General features: G+C 37.0%; 1 protein-coding gene across 1 annotated transcript in view; it reads right to left on the minus strand.

The window, feature by feature from the left end:
- SEC23A (SEC23 homolog A, COPII component) overlaps positions 1-17,722 on the minus strand; it is a 40,286-nt gene that overhangs the window by 7,537 nt on the left and 15,027 nt on the right. The window contains exons 6-14 of the mRNA XM_026664474.2: positions 17,326-17,405; positions 15,983-16,127; positions 15,506-15,664; positions 14,917-15,032; positions 7,977-8,100; positions 6,753-6,833; positions 3,724-3,813; positions 2,482-2,588; positions 1,102-1,255 (exon numbers count right to left, since the gene is read on the minus strand). Of these exons, the coding sequence (XP_026520259.1) occupies positions 1,102-1,255; positions 2,482-2,588; positions 3,724-3,813; positions 6,753-6,833; positions 7,977-8,100; positions 14,917-15,032; positions 15,506-15,664; positions 15,983-16,127; positions 17,326-17,405 (1,056 nt within the window). The remainder of the gene's footprint in view (positions 1-1,101; positions 1,256-2,481; positions 2,589-3,723; positions 3,814-6,752; positions 6,834-7,976; positions 8,101-14,916; positions 15,033-15,505; positions 15,665-15,982; positions 16,128-17,325; positions 17,406-17,722) is intronic.

Here is a 17,722-nt window from a genome sequence, read left to right on the forward strand (position 1 = left end):
TCACTGAACCGGTAGTTAACCCTGTCGGATCCCACTCTTGGCAATCAGCATATTCCTTATAAATAAGTAACAGAGGTTAACAGAAGATCCAGTTCAGAACCTACTTCATAGTGAAAGAAAACTTGCACTGAAATGTGTGGGAACTTCCCTGCTGGCAAATAAGAAAAATAAGAGCCTCAGGTTGGCATGAACCAGATTAAAAATACCTACTTCTTTACTGGGATCATAATCCAGTGGACTCACAACAGCTATTTAAAGTCATTGTTAATGCAACTGCTATTTTATAAATAGCATACTAAGTTGGATTGCAGGTATGTGCAGAACCTACTTGTTCTTAACAAGATATTTTACTACTTAAGAACTATTTCATGCATGGATACAAATGAGGAAAGGATTAACAATAACAAAATACTGTTCTTTATACATCATTAAATGTTATTAGCATTATTACCATGCCTAATCTCAGTAGACTGGATTCAAAGAAACCATTTGGTTCATAGCCCAAGAAAAGTTCTAGGCAGAAATCTCTGATTCAACAGTCACAGCAAAGGAGGGAGGTGATTTTTGTTAATTCTCCATTAGTGTGCCAGAGTGTTCTAAAGAGGCTTTATGCCCTAAAATATATTATGGGTAAGAAAGGAATAATTAAAAAATTATCAATTTATTCAGGAGCAGGAATGCTGTTTGCAGCCAGCCTCTGCTTACCAATGATCTGGATCCAGCTCAAGATTTGCCTCTGAAAACCCCTATTATAGGAATTGTTTAATCAACTAAAAATGGGATAAAAATTTTATTATCCAGAAATATTCAAATAGGTTTTCCAAATTGTTACTCTGCCAAAAAAAAGTTCTATCAATTCTTCAATTTCTACAAAGATTTTTGAAGTAGTTAGCAATAATTAATCATACAAGATCACTGCCATGGTGCCTATATTTAAACACAGGATCTCAATTGTTCTTTTGTCTACAATAATGGAAACAAACGGTTGAGGAACAAATATAGAACAATAACTCCTCCTAAGTGTAACCTCTGCATAAACATCTCTGAAGAGATGTTCACCCTTGAAAGGAAACAGTTTCTAAAACATTTCGAATGCCTTACCAATCTGATAAGCTGTCTGTCCAACCACCTAAGCACATCAGGTCCTTCTTCGGTCTCAGCTCTATAGACTGCTAATCTTGCCATAAGAATGGCAGCTGCTTCCTGGTCAAAAGAAGCTGCGATGTTTTGAATCTGTGTTTGAGCATCTGCCCAGCTGCAAAATTAAAAAAAGCAACTATTTTATCACAAATTTAGCCAAATAGCAGCACAAACAGCCATTTATAATTTTGTCACTTGAACAAATCTGAACTTTTCTTCATATTCATTTTCAACACTATAGCAAAGCATTTTTGCAGAACAACCAGAAATTAATATTTTCCAGAAGAAAGTGGTATCAGATATGGATTATTGCATACTATACTAGCAACAAAATTCTTCCAGTCCCTGCAAAACTTGTGACTTTTATCCTAGTTTAAAGTTTATTTTTTGCACAAAACAAGTCATCAAATAGTTTGGTGATACAATCACATGTACATTCTAATTTGTATATCTCTATACAGAGAGTTATATGCCCCAATCTGTTTTGACCCAAGCCTCATTCCAAGAAAACAAAAACCAAACAGAGATAAAAGCAAAACCTTTTTAATGCTTCTCTGTGAATTCCGTTCATTCACAGTAAAAATGCTATTAAAACTAATTGTCCCAGATAAGAACAAGCCTTGCCAATGTTGTGCAAGGCTGCCAAGAACACTAGATTAAATTGCAAGGAAAAAACCAAAAGTCTCCAAACACAAACCAGGATAGTCCGAACTTCCATATGACTTGAAGTACAAGAACTTCTTTGCTTCCTGCAAAGAATCCCACCTTTGAGGGCTAGCTTTTATCCCTTAAGGGAGGGGCCATCACCTTGCAGCCTTACTCCCAAGTCGCCCGTGCTACTGTAAATGCTCTTTTCTTCAAGCAGCCCTGCACGCACACGGACTGAGCACAGGCTCCTCGGTGTCCACTGCATCACTGCTGCCAGCCTCCATAAGCTCCAAAGGCAGCACTTCACTCTCTGACAGTCCTGGCCCCATCCCTGCATCACACGCAAGCCCCTCATCCGAGTCCTCGCTGTCCGAGACCTGCTGCTGGCGAACCACAACACAATCTTGTAAATTTGACTTTTGCCACCCAATTTGTACTTCAACAGAATTGTGTACATGTCTCTGATTCAAAATGAATTCTGAACAATTGTTTTACAATGTGTTTTACAATTCTGTCTCTTTCTCCCCCTTCCCCCAACAAACTCTGTTCTACATAAAAAACTAACTTCTCAAGCATATAAATCTGGTTTAATATTGCAACCTAAGATGCAAGTCTATCAAAGCATGTCTATCAAAGCATCACTTCCCTATTGAATACTCTTAACTCATGTACATATCATTCAGATATGCTTACTTTCTGGCAATAGTGGTTACTCTGATACGTTTTTGTCCACTTGAATGCTGATATTGAGTCACAAACTGAATTGCACCCCGTCCACCTTGAGGAATTGGAGCATTGTGCTGTTTTGACAAGAAAAAAGGTAGATAGAATCACAAAGACATTGAGAAAGCAATTTAAGGAGGTAATTGTATTACCCAATCCATTCTAAAAATTACCTGCCAAAAGTGAGCTAAATTACCAAATCAGTAAATTTGTTCTTCATCTTTAGCTATATCTAAATATATCTAAAACTGGATCTTTGAAATACACATAGATTTCTCAAAACAAAAATGGTTCTTCATCAATATTGATAATACATCCTGTTCTGTATTAAATTGGACATGTTAACAATTCTTAACACAGAAAAATGTCCGCTCTATGTAGCATTGTAACTGTAACAGATTAAGATAAATAACAATTTTCCTCATGACTATTGTTGATTTATCTGCACACATTTATTGAGTTTATGGCACAGATAAGATAAAGCGGGACCTTCCTGTTTTCTATTCTTTATCAGAGGATTGTTTACAATGCTTATGTCTCATCAAATTGACACAATTCAAATGAAGCTCATAGAATTTGTTTTTCCTTATCTTTGATGATCAAACAAAACTATTTCATCCATGTTTTTTCCACACTCTTAATTTTATACTGTGATTCTGCTCTGATTAAAATAACTTTAATTTATTATTTCTAAAACATATTTTACAAACAGGAAAACTATAATTGATGGAAGCAGCAGAGAAGGATGAAGGTAGAGAACAGAAAAATAATTGTTGCTCTCCTTCTCTGGAAATAGTTATATAGTAATTGTCAGTTTGACCTGCCTTATTTGAATATACAAATATTAGGGAACTAAGTTTAGTTAGACATAAACCAGTCAGCATAATTACTCAGTTTTTCTATTGATGTGTTGATTCTTCTTTTAAAAACAATTTATCAATAAAGTAGGAATTTTTAAAAAGAAACACTGAAAGATGTTCTATAGAAAACTCAGCTTTTAGATTACTATATGCTTTCTTCTCTAAAATTTTGCTAGATTTCATTTCTATTAATATCCATATTTAAATAATATTCCCCAAAGCCAATTAAGGCAAGCCATTAGTCTATTTTCATAAAAGACAGTATCTTCGTTGGAACACTTAATATTACAGTAACTCCCTTTTTACAACCCTGTAATTCTCAATCAAGCATGTTCAGCTGTTTTTATCTTACCTGATTCACCACCTCAAAATACAAAGCTAAAGTTGTAGTAGGATTAAGTCCACAAATCTTCCATTGACAAGTACCTCCTGTTCCTATTTCCTATAAGGAGATTGCAAATGAATTTGTAGTAATAATACAATCTGCTACATACTAGTAAAACTTACTGGCTTTAAATGTATTCCATTAGAACACCTCTTCTTGGTTTATTTAGATGCAGCAACCTTATGAGACCTTTTTTCATGATACCTGAGATAACACAAATCAGCAACAACTACTAATAATTTAGCAAGAATAAAGTAAAAAGCAAATACAGACTAATTCTTTTAGAGTTTCTTCCCTACAGATTCTATATCTAGGGCTATGTTTCCTTTGAAGTAAAGTCCACATAATTTCTAGAACTCTAATAATGCCCTCTCCAAAAAGAATGAAAGTTTTCAAAGGCTTCTGAGAAGCTAAAGCCTACTTCAGATGCATGATGGAGTATCTAAAAATGGAAGCAACAAAATGCCACCTTATGGCCAAAAAGAAAACAACAGAGTATCTATGCTGATACTTAGCAAGGCGTTCCTTGCACAAATCCCAAAAAAATAATAAACAGGCATGATATTCCCCTCTGAAAAAAAATTGTGGCCGGCCAAAAGAGACCCCGCACCGCGCGCCAAGAAATCGCACGCACAACACCAACGCTACACACCCTTCCTTTCCAGCCGGTCAGATGTGGATCAGCCCGAGCTGGGCAGCCGCTTCCCTGGTGGCGGGGCCAAGGCTACTGCCCGGGAGCGCCCGCTGCTTTCCTCGCCAGGGCCGGGCGGTGGCGTGTTGCCCTGCGCCGCGTGGCCCCCACCTGGCAGCGCTCTCGGCACGAGGCAGCCGGGTTGCCCAAGGAGCCCGGCCGGCCAGGCAAGGGGAAGGCAGCGAGGGCCCTGCCGGGCTGGGGCGGAAAACCCGCTTGGCAAGGGGCCGGGAAGCCTGCGGGCGGAGGACCAAGCACGCTGGGAGGCAGAGATTTGGCCGAGGCCGTCAGACGGAGAGACGGCTGGTCTGTGGCTGCCCAGCTCCCTTTTCCTGCCGCTCAGCGGCCTCCGCCGCACCGCCCGGGCTCCACTCAGGTGTCCGGTTGGCTGTCAGGAGCAAGCAGCCGGGCGCAGCTCTTGCTGCCCCAGTCGCGCTGCCTCGGGAAGGGAAAGGCAAAATCAGGAGCCGCTGTGCCTGAGCCTCCGGTGCCGCTGCTGCCGTTGCAAAGCGGCGCCGCGGCTCTTCCTTTTTGCCTTTCCCTTCCCGAGGCAACGCAGGACTGGAGCCACGCAGAGCCGCGCCGGCGGTAGCAACTCCTGACTCAAGGGGCCTCCGAGGGGAGGGGAAGGAGGAGAAGAAGGGGGGGAAGGGTGAGGGGGGCTGATTCCCAAAAAAATCGGAATTCCGATTTTAATCGGAAGAATATCATGTCTGATAAACAAAATCCAAAGTTACATGGGCAGACCATTTGCTTTCTTCTTAACCATAGTTCCCTGGGTACCTCAGAATTTTCTCTAGAACATGGTTGTCAAACTCATGGCCCATGGGTGGGATGCATCACATGCTGGCCACGCCCCCGCTTAGTTTAGTGAAGGGGGGGAGTCCCAATATGTCAGGTGACACCACCATGATAACATTTAGACACCCCTGCTCTGGAAGATTGGAGTTTCCCACCATTTATGAACAGATTTTTGAGAATACAGAAGCTCTCACATGAAAAAGGAAAGCAAAAGGAAAATCAGTAGTATTTTATACAGACAATTAAGAGGCTATTCCAGAACATCTCATTGTACTCATTCAAAAATCCTAGATTAGGAAGTCACAGAACTTGGTGAAACAGATGGCAAAAGAGTGAAACAAGACTATGCACTTTATTATTGTTGTTATATTTTTATTCTGCAATTTTAATGTATACTGTATATGACAATGAACGTACCTAATATTCCTTCCTCCTATTTTCCCGCAACAGCAACCCTGTGAGGTGAATTGGGCTGAGAGAATGACTGGCCTAAAAGACACCGACTTGGCTTTCAGGACTAAGGGAGGCCTAAAATTCAGTGTTTCCTGATTTCTGGGCCAGCACCTTAACTACTTCCCTAAACTGTCATATTCTTCCTACATGTGGAATGTGTATTGGGGGAAGCTTGTTTAGAAGAAGATATTTGTGTTTTTAAAATTAAAAGAGGAAAATCAGTAGCCTGTGCTCTTCTAATGATACTACTCTGATAGTTGAAAGTGCAAATGATCTGGAAGCACTAGTAATGAAAGCACAGTGAAAAAAATGGGAGTAAGATTAAAGACCAAATTAATGGCAAAAGGTACAGCAACCAGCCTTAGAATTGACAGTGTAGAGATTGAAATGCTGAATAACTTCTACCTTTTAAGATCAATTAGCAACAATCAGCAATCAAGAAATATGTCACAAACCAGCACTTGCTAAAGTAGCAATGAAAGAAAGATATTCAGATACCATATTCTGTGACATTATAGAAGTGAACGCTGGGCTTTGAAGCAGCAGCATAGAAAGAATATTGATATTTTGAAACTTTGGTGTTGAAGATAACTTCTTTAGAATATCATGAATAGCCAAGAAAATGAAAAAAATGAATCATTAAACAAATAAACCCAGCATTTTTGCTCAAGATACAAATGCCAGTTCAAATTATCCTACTTCAGACACATTATGTGAAGACCAAGGTATCTCTGGAGAAATCTTTAATTTTGGGGAGGTGTAAAGAAAAGAGGACCAGTTGCAAGGTGCAGGGACTCAATTATTGTGACAATGAGTGCATCACTGGAAGAGATGAAGGACCAGATTGGGAACAGATCCTCCAGGAGAAAATCTATGTGGTCACTAAGAGTTGACACTGACTTGATGGCATATATTAATCAAACACGTAACTAAGTCACAAAAGAATTATTTAGGTTATTTTACAAAGAATAAAATGTCTATTGTATTTCATATGTTAAAAACAGCAATGATATAGATTGATGGTACCCGATTTTCATTTTATATAACTTACATTTTCTGATACACAAGGGCTCTTAGAATTGAGAGATATACAGGGTCCAATTGCTCCAGATATCTTTATTTCTCTTGAAGTCTACATAGATTTCAAAGTAAAAGACAATAATATACAAAAGGTGGTTAAAATTCACTTTAGTAATTTTACTGTAGCCTGTAAATGTGAAACTAAGTAGTTGTTCTATCTAGAATAAATTTGGAGCAGAATCAGTCAATCTTTGAAAAATAGTATCTATGATTTTGCTAAACAAATGGTTGTTTCTTCCTCAAGCCTATATATTTTGCATTAAAAGTTTTTGCACTACTTTCTCATATTATTAGACCAAATTACTCAGTTTTCTTTAAATTTAAAATATTTATCTTCCTTTAGAGGAGTAATAGGTTACAGATGTTGGGTGATCTCTAGGAGTAGGAATCTGTATTAGAATATTTCTATGGTCCTTTGAAGCCTTATTCAATTCAGCATTATATCAAATCATATTATGGATGTATAGAGACCATGATTATAGAATTCTCACAGGTACTGGCTTGCCAGGATGAGATGCTTTTAAACTGAGAATCCAGAACTTAGACTAAGCCCTCAGCATGAAAAATCTGCATTTACTATTAAAGCTATTGCATTTTCAATATTATTTTATTTCTCGAGCAGCATTTCATTACTCGAGCAAAGTATGGATAAACCATATATATATAAACCATTGTTTTCATATGCTGTTGCTCAAATGTTGAAATGGCAGACAGGGAAAAATGCTCACATTGACAAAGGTTTCTATTAAATATTCAGTACATCATGTGAACAGAATCTAAATATTCTACTTATGATTATACTCCCATGCACTAGAGAGTTTGCTGTAACTGCACAGGAACATAAAATGCATTCAGCCATTTATTTTGTGGGCTTGTAATATAATTTAGCCAAACAATGAGTGCAGAATCACAGCTGCAGAGTTAAAAATTTACTTTGCATCTTTAACCCAAGAACATCAGTCAGTGAAGGACATCAGTCAGTGTTTTATTTCATTGTGAAAAGAACCTGTTCAATTTAAAGTTTATTTTCACAGTGAAATAAAGTACTTTAATCCAAGGTTTAAAAATTTAAGCAGAATGTTGCTGCTAGCAATATCTTTTCCACAAAAGCTGTTTACCTCTGAGTGCACAGTAAGATTTTATGGGTTAAAAACACCAGAACCTTATTTTTTTTATAGTAAATGTCATTTCTTACCTTGATTTCTAAGGTCCCTCCAAATCCCATCTTGAATTGCCCTTGTGCATCTTTTGTAAACACCCGCTGAAATGTTTGTTTGAACAAAGATGTATTGAAAGAGTCTCCCATTACCATGTATCCTCTAAATGAAGACAAATAAAAATAAGACACAGATATGGACAGTCCTAAAGAACAGTTACATTGTCATTTATTGCTTTTGAAACTTGGTCTCCTACTACAAATGCACATATCTGCATCTGGAAAAACCTCTGTCCTTTTATACTTATTTACAAATTTTTCATATTTGTGAATGTAATGTTTAAAAGTGGCCATCAGAAGTAAACGTTGTGGCACTTGTCATTTTACTTTACATATACTGACTTTTTAATATATAATTTACTAAAAACATACATAATCTATATGCTATAAAAACTCTGATTCCCATAACCTTTGAAATGATGCATCATAGAGTAATTAATTTTGAGCAAGGTGTTTCAAATTACAGAATAGCTAAATTACAAAATGCATTCAAAATCCATGGCTCATGACTTCCATGAAATTGAAATTTGACAAATTTCATAAAACTGTTCATTATATAGAATTATCATAAAGCATTATGACATAATACAAAATGTCATAAAACATTTCCTATGGTGAACTCCTGATGTTTCTATACCAGGAGTGTAAAATTGGATTTCTTCGAGGGCCAGATCAACATTGTAGTTCTACGTGGGTGTTAGGTATAACATTGATACCAAATATGGTTTGGGTGAATAAATATATAAAACTTAGATATCATGGTTTAAGTGCTTATCACTTTAAGCACAATGCAGCAGGCAATTAGCCGAAGGGTGCGGCTAGAAGTTACAATATAAGGAAGCATTAGAAGCTGGAAAGCTTACTGTCTGTAACTGAGTGCTGCTGCGACTAACTGTGTCTTGCTGTGACTAACTGTGATTACTGACTGTGAGTGCCTGTGATTGAACTGTTATTGTTTGCTACTGTTTGCTGATTTACTGCGTAAGTCTACTGAATATCCAGCGTTTGTTTCTCTGGAGAGTGAAACCGAGGAGGAGAAGATATCTTTATTGGCTGATAAAGATATTGCAAGGACTCTTAACTTGGACTATACTAGTGAGTCTTACTGGATGGAAATACTGTGAATGATTTAATGGACTGAATGACAATGCTTAAACTCTAACTGATTAAAAACTATTTAAACTACAAACAGTGTTTGTGTTCAGTGTGTGTATACTCTGGGGCCCTTCCGCTCTCCTTTGGTTGCCTGGCTTGACTACTGCTGCAATACTCTTCTAGGGTTAATCCTCAAACCCTAACATTGGTTATGGGCCCAGCAGCATAGTCTAACTAACCAGGATATAGCAGAGAGAGTTGGTGTGAGTTGCACATTACTGTAAAAACAAACTGTTTTAATTAGTTTAAAATAGTCAAAATATCTGAAGAGTAATGGCACAAGTAAATTTGTCACAACTGTCCATGATATCCAGGCTGGATGGAACAAACTATGTTTCATGGTCAATGAAATGTAGTTTACTTCTACGCAGAGAAGGATTGTGGGACATTATAGCAAACCCACCAGATGTGAGTAGATGGGATCCTGCTGATGATGATGATAACGAAAAGTTACAAGACTTTAAACTGAAGAATGAGCAGGCTTTATGCATCATAGGACTGACTTCTCTGTGATCAGCAGCTTGTCCATATTCGTGGAGAAGAAAATGCTGCAAACTGCTGGGAGAACCTCAGGAAGATTTATGTTCGGGACAGTGTAGGAGCACATATAAATCTTACACGGAAGCTTTTTCGAACGCATCTTCAGAGGAATGGAGATATGTTAGTTCATTTAAACTGTATGAAGAGCATTTTTCAAGAATTGCAAGAAAAAGAGCTTATATTTAATGAACTGCAACAAGTCTACATAATATTATCTTCATTAGATCAAAGCTATGATGACTATGTGACTTCGTTGGAAGTATTGCCAAAAGAAAGTCTCTCATTAACCGAGATTACAGGCAGGCTACTAGAAGAAGCCAGAAGAAGGCGTGAGCGTGACGAGCTGAGAGAAGATAAGAAAGAAGAGAAATTATCTTCAAAGCTTGAAAGAAACCAGCAAAGCAAAGTAAAGCACCTGGAAGAAGAGAATTTATCTTCAACAGCATACACAATTAAAAAGTGTTTTAATTGTGGAGGCAGAGGACATTTGGCAAGATTCTGCAAAAAGAGAAAAAGCCAGAATGTAAAAAAGCCAAAGAAAGCATTTGAACTAGCCACGTTTAGCAACTCTGATGTGAAGAATAATTTATGGGTGGTTGACAGTGGTGCATCCCACTGCATCACAAGAGATAAGACAAAATTTATAAAAATGTCTACAAGTTCTCAACATATATCTCTTGCCAATGGCTGGAACCTGAAAGCGAAAGGTCAAGGTTTTGCACGTTGTCCGTACATAAACCAGGATATAAAAATGTTGTATGTACCGCAACTAAAGTTTAATTTGCTTTCAGTAAGGGTATTAGATAAATTAGGTTATGTAATTACTTTTAAGGATAATAATTGCATAATTGAAAAGATAACAAAAGGGTAACTGCAGCTTTAAATGGAACATTATATGTCTTAGATAATAGTAAGAAAGGGGAGGCTCAAACTGTATTTAATAATATAAAGCCTCATGATGAATGTATCCATTTATTGCATAGGCGTTTGGGGCATGTAAATTTTAAAATGCTAAAACGTACAGTTGAGTTATCTGAAGGAATAAGGTTAAAACCTTGTGATAAATATTTTTTGTAATGTTTGCTGTGAAGATAAGAGCAAAGTATTGCCTGCAAATAGGCTAAATGGTTTCAAAACAAAAGAACCTTTAGAAGTAGTATTTGCAGACATAATAGGTCCAAAGAAACCCAGTATGGGGGTGCTAGATATATACTCAGCATTATGGACCATTATTCTAGATATGGGTTTTGCTATTTAATGAAAAGCAAAACTGAAACATATCAACATTTTTTCAATTGGCTTAGGTTTGCTGAAAGAAAGTCTAAACGACAACTGATAACCCTGGTGACAGATAATGGCACGGAATTTATTAATAACAAATTCCAGAACAGACTTAAGGTAGCTGGAATAGAGCATAAGAAGTCTGCTCCATACAGGCCAGAACATAATGCTTTTATTGAAAGAAGAGGCCAAACACTACAGGCAATGGTTAGAACAATGTTAAATGATTCTGGGTTACCTGATTCTTTGTGGGGGAGGCTACAATGTGTGCTAATAACATATTGAACAACGTTGTTAATACAACAACAGGTGAAATACCATTTACCAGATGGCATGGCAGGAAACCTGACCTAAGTTACCTGCACACATTTGGTGCACCAGCATGGGTGCATATTCCTGCACAAATCAGAAAAAAGGGCAACATAGAGCTAAAAGATTTTTCTTCGTTGGTTATCAGTCAAACCATAGGGCATTTAGATTTTGGGAGAAAGGCACATCTAAAGTGTTATGTAGTGCTAGTGCCCAATTTCTAGAACATGAAGGATGGGAGAAATTAGAACAGGATGCCAATAAAGATGTAATTATTGAATCCTATAGAAATCCCATTAGTTATCCCTGTAACTTTAAAAATAAAGTAAAGAGACAAATACAGGATGAAATAGTGCCCATAAAGGAAGAAACAGATTCAATAGCTGAACAGGATGAGGAAGATGAACAGGTAGTAGTTCAACAAAGTCCTCCTGTAAGCCCTGTAATTCCCAGAAGAACTACACGTAGTATCTAGACCGCCTGATAGGTACCAGGCTAACACAGTGTGCCAGATTAATCAAGTTCCTAATTCTGTTGAAGAAATTAAAAAGTATCCTAATAAGGAAAAAGAAAATGGTATGCAGCAATGAATAAGGAACTGAATTCATTAAGAGATATGAAGGTGTATGAGAATGCCAAATTACCTGTAGGAAAGAAATCCATTAGCTGCAAATGGATATTTAAGGTAAAAATAGATAAAGATGGTAATTTAATCCATAAGGCAAGGTTAGTAGCCCAAGGTTTTAGGCAGAATGCTAATGACTATGATGAGGTGTTTGCACCTAGTCTTAAGGCAGCAACCTTGAGGGCAGCTTTAGTGTGGGCAGCTAGTAAAACTATATAGTTAACCATTTAGATGTGGAAACTGCTTACTTGCACGCCCATTAAAACATATTATTTATATGAAAAACCTGTTGGTATTAAAAGTGAAAATAAGGATAATAATGATTGTTGGTTGTTGAAGAAAAGTCTCTATGGTCTTAAACAATCAGGCTATGAATGGAACCAGTATATTGTAAAGGAACTAGACAATATAGGATTTAAAGCTGGTTTAGCCGATCCATGTCTGTTTAAAGGGAGACAAATGGGAAAGTATCATTATTATTACTATTCACAGATGATATTGCATTGATAACTGAAACTAATGATGAAGCAAATAAAATAATAACATCATTAGGAAAGAGAATAAAGATCAAGCAATTAGGGGAGATAAAGAAGTATCTCGGTTTGAATATAAAGAAAACACGAAAAGGTTTTAAGATATCTCAGGAAGATAAGATAAGCAAATTACTAAAAGATTACAAGATGGAGCTTTGTAAGCCGGCTAAGACTCCAATGAGTCAGGAGTTTAGCAACACTGATGTACAAAGCCCTGAGTTTGATAAGGTGATTTATCAATCTTTAATTGGTAGTTTGAGTTATATTAGTAATTGGTCTAGACCAGATATTTCGTATTGTGTGAATCAGTTGGCTAGATTCAATTCTGCACCATGTGAAAGACACTGGATTGCAGCTAAGAGGATATTAAGATATCTTAAAAAGACAATGAATTATTCATTGTATTTAGAACCAAAGGGTGATTTAATTCTAAGTGCATATGCAGATGCTAGCTTTGCATCAGAAAGAGACACTAGAAAGTCGACTTCAGGAACAGCCATAATGCTGGGTAAGACATTAATAGGCTGGAAGTCAATAAGACAACAGCATATAAGTTTGTCTACTATGGAGTCAGAATTCTCCTGTTTATCATTGTTATGTACAGAGTTAATAATGTATAAACAAATGTTAATTGATATAGGTATAACTGTAGATTATCCTATAATTATACATGAAGATAATCAGGCAGCAATACAAATGGCCACAAATATTGGAGTAAAAACAAGGAGCAAGCATACAGATCTAAGATATCTAAACGTGAGACAATCTGTAAGAAGTAAGATGATTCAGCTAGAGTACTGTATGTCGGAGGACAATTTAGCTGATAATTTTACTAAAGCCCAAGGTGCCAGTAAGCACCAGGAGAGTTGTGAAAAATATGGGATAAGATTGTAAAGGTATTATATATTTATTTCACCCAAAAGGGGAGTATGTTAGGTATAACATTGATACCAAATATGGTTTGGGTGAATAAATATATAAAACTTAGATATCATGGTTTAAGTGCTTATCACTTTAAGCACAATGCAGCAGGCAATTAGCCGATTAAGGGTGCGGCTAGAAGTTACAATATAAGGAAGCATTAGAAGCTGGAAAGCTTACTGTCTGTAACTGAGTGCTGCTGCGACTAACTGTGTCTTGCTGTGACTAACTGTGATTACTGACTGTGAGTGCCTGTGATTGAACTGTTATTGTTTGCTACTGTTTGCTGATTTACTGCGTAAGTCTACTGAATATCCAGCGTTTGTTTCTCTGGAGAGTGAAACCGGAGGAGGAGAAGATATCTTTATTGGCTGATAAAGATATTGCAAGGACTCTTAACTTGGACTATACTAGTGAGTCTTACTGGATGGAAATACTGTGAATGATTTAATGGACTGAATGACAATGCTTAAACTCTAACTGGATTAAAAACTATTTAAACTACAAACAGTGTTTGTGTTCAGTGTGTGTATACTCTGGGGCCCTTCCGCTCTCCTTTGGTTGCCTGGCTTGACTACTGCTGCAATACTCTTCTAGGGGTTAATCCTCAAACCCTAACAGTGGGCCAGCTGGGGGAGGGGGAGATGAGACGGACGCCTCCTGCAGCACCCTGCCGACCAAAACGGGGCTTGGGGGGACGGGCCTCCATGCCCCGTTTTGGCCGGCAGAGTGCTGCAAGTTGTCCAGGCTGAAAATGGGGCATGGGGGGAGGCGCATTTGGTCCCCCCATGCCCCATTTTGGCTGCCAGAGGCACCGCGGCTGGTCCTTTGCCACTTTCAGGCCGGCCCCATGGGCCGGTCTTGAGTTTGACACCCTATTTTATACTGTTCAACATGGTCTTTCAAGACAAATACACCTCTTAATACTGTACCTCCCTGAATTTTTAAGGATTTTTCAGAAATATTAGAAGTTCTGCTGTTGTTAAAGGCATTCTAATAGGGAAACATCTCTGAAACAATGGCCCAAGGGATCATGGGTTGTCTAGTGAAGAAATAAAATTCAGCAAGCAGGACTATTTGAAGAGCAGTGCAGATAGCACTGAATTTACAACCATTCATTCAGTGATCATTCAAAGCTACGAAGGAGCTGAACAAATGGATTTACAAACCATGCCTGAAGTTACTGTTGTTGCAGAGACTTTGTGGCCATGTGATCGACATGTAATGTCTGCCTGATACGTAGATTTAGGAGGAGAGAAGAATGGACAGTCCCAAATGAGATTGCATGACCCAAAGATCCTATTTAGCAATTTGAACACATTTTAACCTAATAGGGCTCCAGAATTAAATGATAGAACTTAACTTTGAGTAAATGGGGGGGGGGGATCATATTTATGAGGTCTATTCACAAACATCAAAAGTTTTGACTTGCATACTAACTACTTATGCTCATACATATACAAGTCCAGTTAGCACATACAGTGAATGGTTTTCTTTAACAGTTTATTGAAATAATATTTCGTCCGTAAATTATATACTGTCATATATTACATACCCTGTGTAATTAGGACAACATTTCATCTCCAAAAGTCCAGTCTGATCTAATGCGCAGGCATAGATGTCAATAACATGACCTGTTGTAGCAGCACGATTTGCAAGCGCCTCAAAATGCTATTCAAAAAATATAATTTTTCCCAATTACTTGAGTTTCTATAGCTATTCCTTAACACAAAGTATTCATCTCTCTGACAAAAGATGAAGATTCAATGCTTTACACCCTTTTAATCCTTCTCAGTATATTTTGATAGTAATGACTTGCTGCATTTCTTTTCATGATTACATAAGATAAACAAAAATGTCAACAAAATATTCAAAATTATATCTATTAAGCATGTTATACAAACACAACTCATGAAATGTATTTTGATTATAAATTGATATACTTTGCATCAGTATTAATTCAATTTTTTAATATAACATCTGAAGCCTATAATTGTAATAGTGTTTCAAGGAATATTTTGAGAAAGACTAAACATTTTAATTCTGGAAAACATATATAACCTAAGGTCCAGATCATTTTGGAATGTATGAAACACACTTCTTAGCTAACATAAATGAAAAGTAGCATTTACTGAATCTCTTACCTTAGTACCTTTTTTAACATATTTGGCATTATCTTTTTCAATGTCATGCCAAGATCTTATAGGGAGCTTAAGTTCATCTCCAACAACCATCCCAGGCCCCTGGGTAGCCGGTCCACCAATAAACATCATTATGCGAGCACCAGTATTAGGGAAAGTACACTGCAGGATAATAAATACAAGAAACAAATGAGCTTCCTGAAGGCATTCCATTTATATTTAGAACTGTTTATTCATGTTATAAGAAATTGCATTATCAATTATTTATTTATTTATTTATTAAATTTGCTGTCCATCTCGCTGTCCAAATTAGATATGTAAAGTTGAAAAAGTAATTATTGCTCAAATTTTAGTATATTTGATATTTATAAGAAAATGTTTCAGAAAATTATTTACCATCTTTAAAAACAGTTATCTTTCTAATTTAAATCAAACTCACATTAACTTAATTATTTTCCTATATCAGAGATAAGTTGTTACCTCTAGCAGTCCTACAGCTATGGAAAGAGCCACTCCAGAAGATCGCAAAGGTCTTTTCCCCTGGGGAACAGGCCAAGGATCTCGTTGCAGTTCACCCAAGAGATCTGTGAGATTCATGTCTATTTTCTGTACTGGTTGTAAGAATCTACAAAGAATAAACAGAGTTTTGCTGTCAGGGAAACTATTTAAAAATTTCTTTTTTCAACTGGGAGGTGAAATCCAGCCTCACACAAGGAGAAATCCATCCTATGAGTTCTTCCCATTTACCTACACCTGTCTCCACCCAAAATCTGTTCTAAATAATGTTTTAACAATGAGTAAGAGCATCAAAGAAAAAGAAAAGACTAATGCCAATGAGAGGAGTTCTAGCAAAAAAAAATGTTTTGGATTTCATTTTGGAAAATATGTACTATACTGTTCTACAATTTCAATTTCTCAAACATGATTTAACATTCATTCTGCAGTTATCAAGCTTGTAAAACTGTAATATACTGCACAATTGAACAAAATTATAATTCATAAATGGATGAAATTCTCATTCTGTATTTATTTTGTTTTTATTTAACATGCTAATCATTTGGAAGAAGATACCTACTGAAAGCTATTCAGTCAATCTACAGAAACAACACAGCCAAGGTCTACTCAAACATACTCACAATCTTACTAGCATATTCCTTTTAAAAGATTTTATATACATCCACCATAAGATTGTGGATGAAGCAGCTGACTTAACATGTATAACCAAGATCTGAATGGTTTGGGAGGGTGTCAAATTTGGCATCAGCCACAAGCCCAGGTGGGGTGCAATGTTGGAGTGACAATTGGTAATCCATGAGGCTTCAAAGACTTTCAGCTGTCCTGTTCCATATATTAACAGATGTGAGACATTCTGGTTGAAGCTGGGCTCTAGTAATTGGCTTGTTGCTGCTACACCCTGCTCCATAACAAAATTCCTATCTGAGTTGCTAATTTTTTTTCAGATTGGCAATAAAGTCTCCAAGGTTTATAGTTCTTGGAGACCACAATCTGCTCTCAGATGGCATGGAAACTGGGTCAGCTCAGGAGTTACCATGATAACAATGGATATAACCCAAGTTATATCCAACACAGACCAGACCAAAATAATACATTGTTTTGTTAGTGGCCTACCCTGATCGTTTTGGTTCTTAGCCTCAATAAGTAAGTAAGTAAGTAAGTAAGTAAGTAAGTAAGTAAATAAAGGATTGGTGCGGATTCATAAGGGTTCAGCACTGATAAAATAGAGTAATTATGGAGATACATGACAAAGCAGAACTTCATGTAAAGCAATTTAGAGTACACAATTTTAAAATAAAAATTGATACCTGTTAGATGGTGGTGGCTGTTGTACCTGAGGACCACGACCTACTTGTGATACATTGATTTTTGTAAGTCCTAGCATTTCCTGTGAACAGTGTATAAAAGAACAGCTATATATTTGGCAAATTACTCAAAATAACAACTATCCATATGAAATTGGCAGAAAGAATAACCTTGAGGAGAGGAAGAACCTTAATCAAGACATGGATCAGGTAAAAGAAATCTGAGTTTGGGGCAAAATATAATTTGAGACATGATCTTCCCTACTTCTCATGAAGGTCTCCAAGACAGACCAAACTTGGGGATCAAAGACATGCAAGCCAATACAGTACAAGGTTTTAGTACAAGGTTATAGTAACAAAATCTTGCAAGTCTGAATGTGCTTTCTCCTCCCTCCTTTTT

Source organism: Notechis scutatus, chromosome 1 (genome assembly GCF_049901735.1).
Source record: "Notechis scutatus isolate UNSWTSFEM ecotype Mainland chromosome 1, rNotScu1.2, whole genome shotgun sequence".
In the NCBI taxonomy this organism is placed as follows: Eukaryota; Metazoa; Chordata; class Lepidosauria; order Squamata; family Elapidae; genus Notechis; species Notechis scutatus.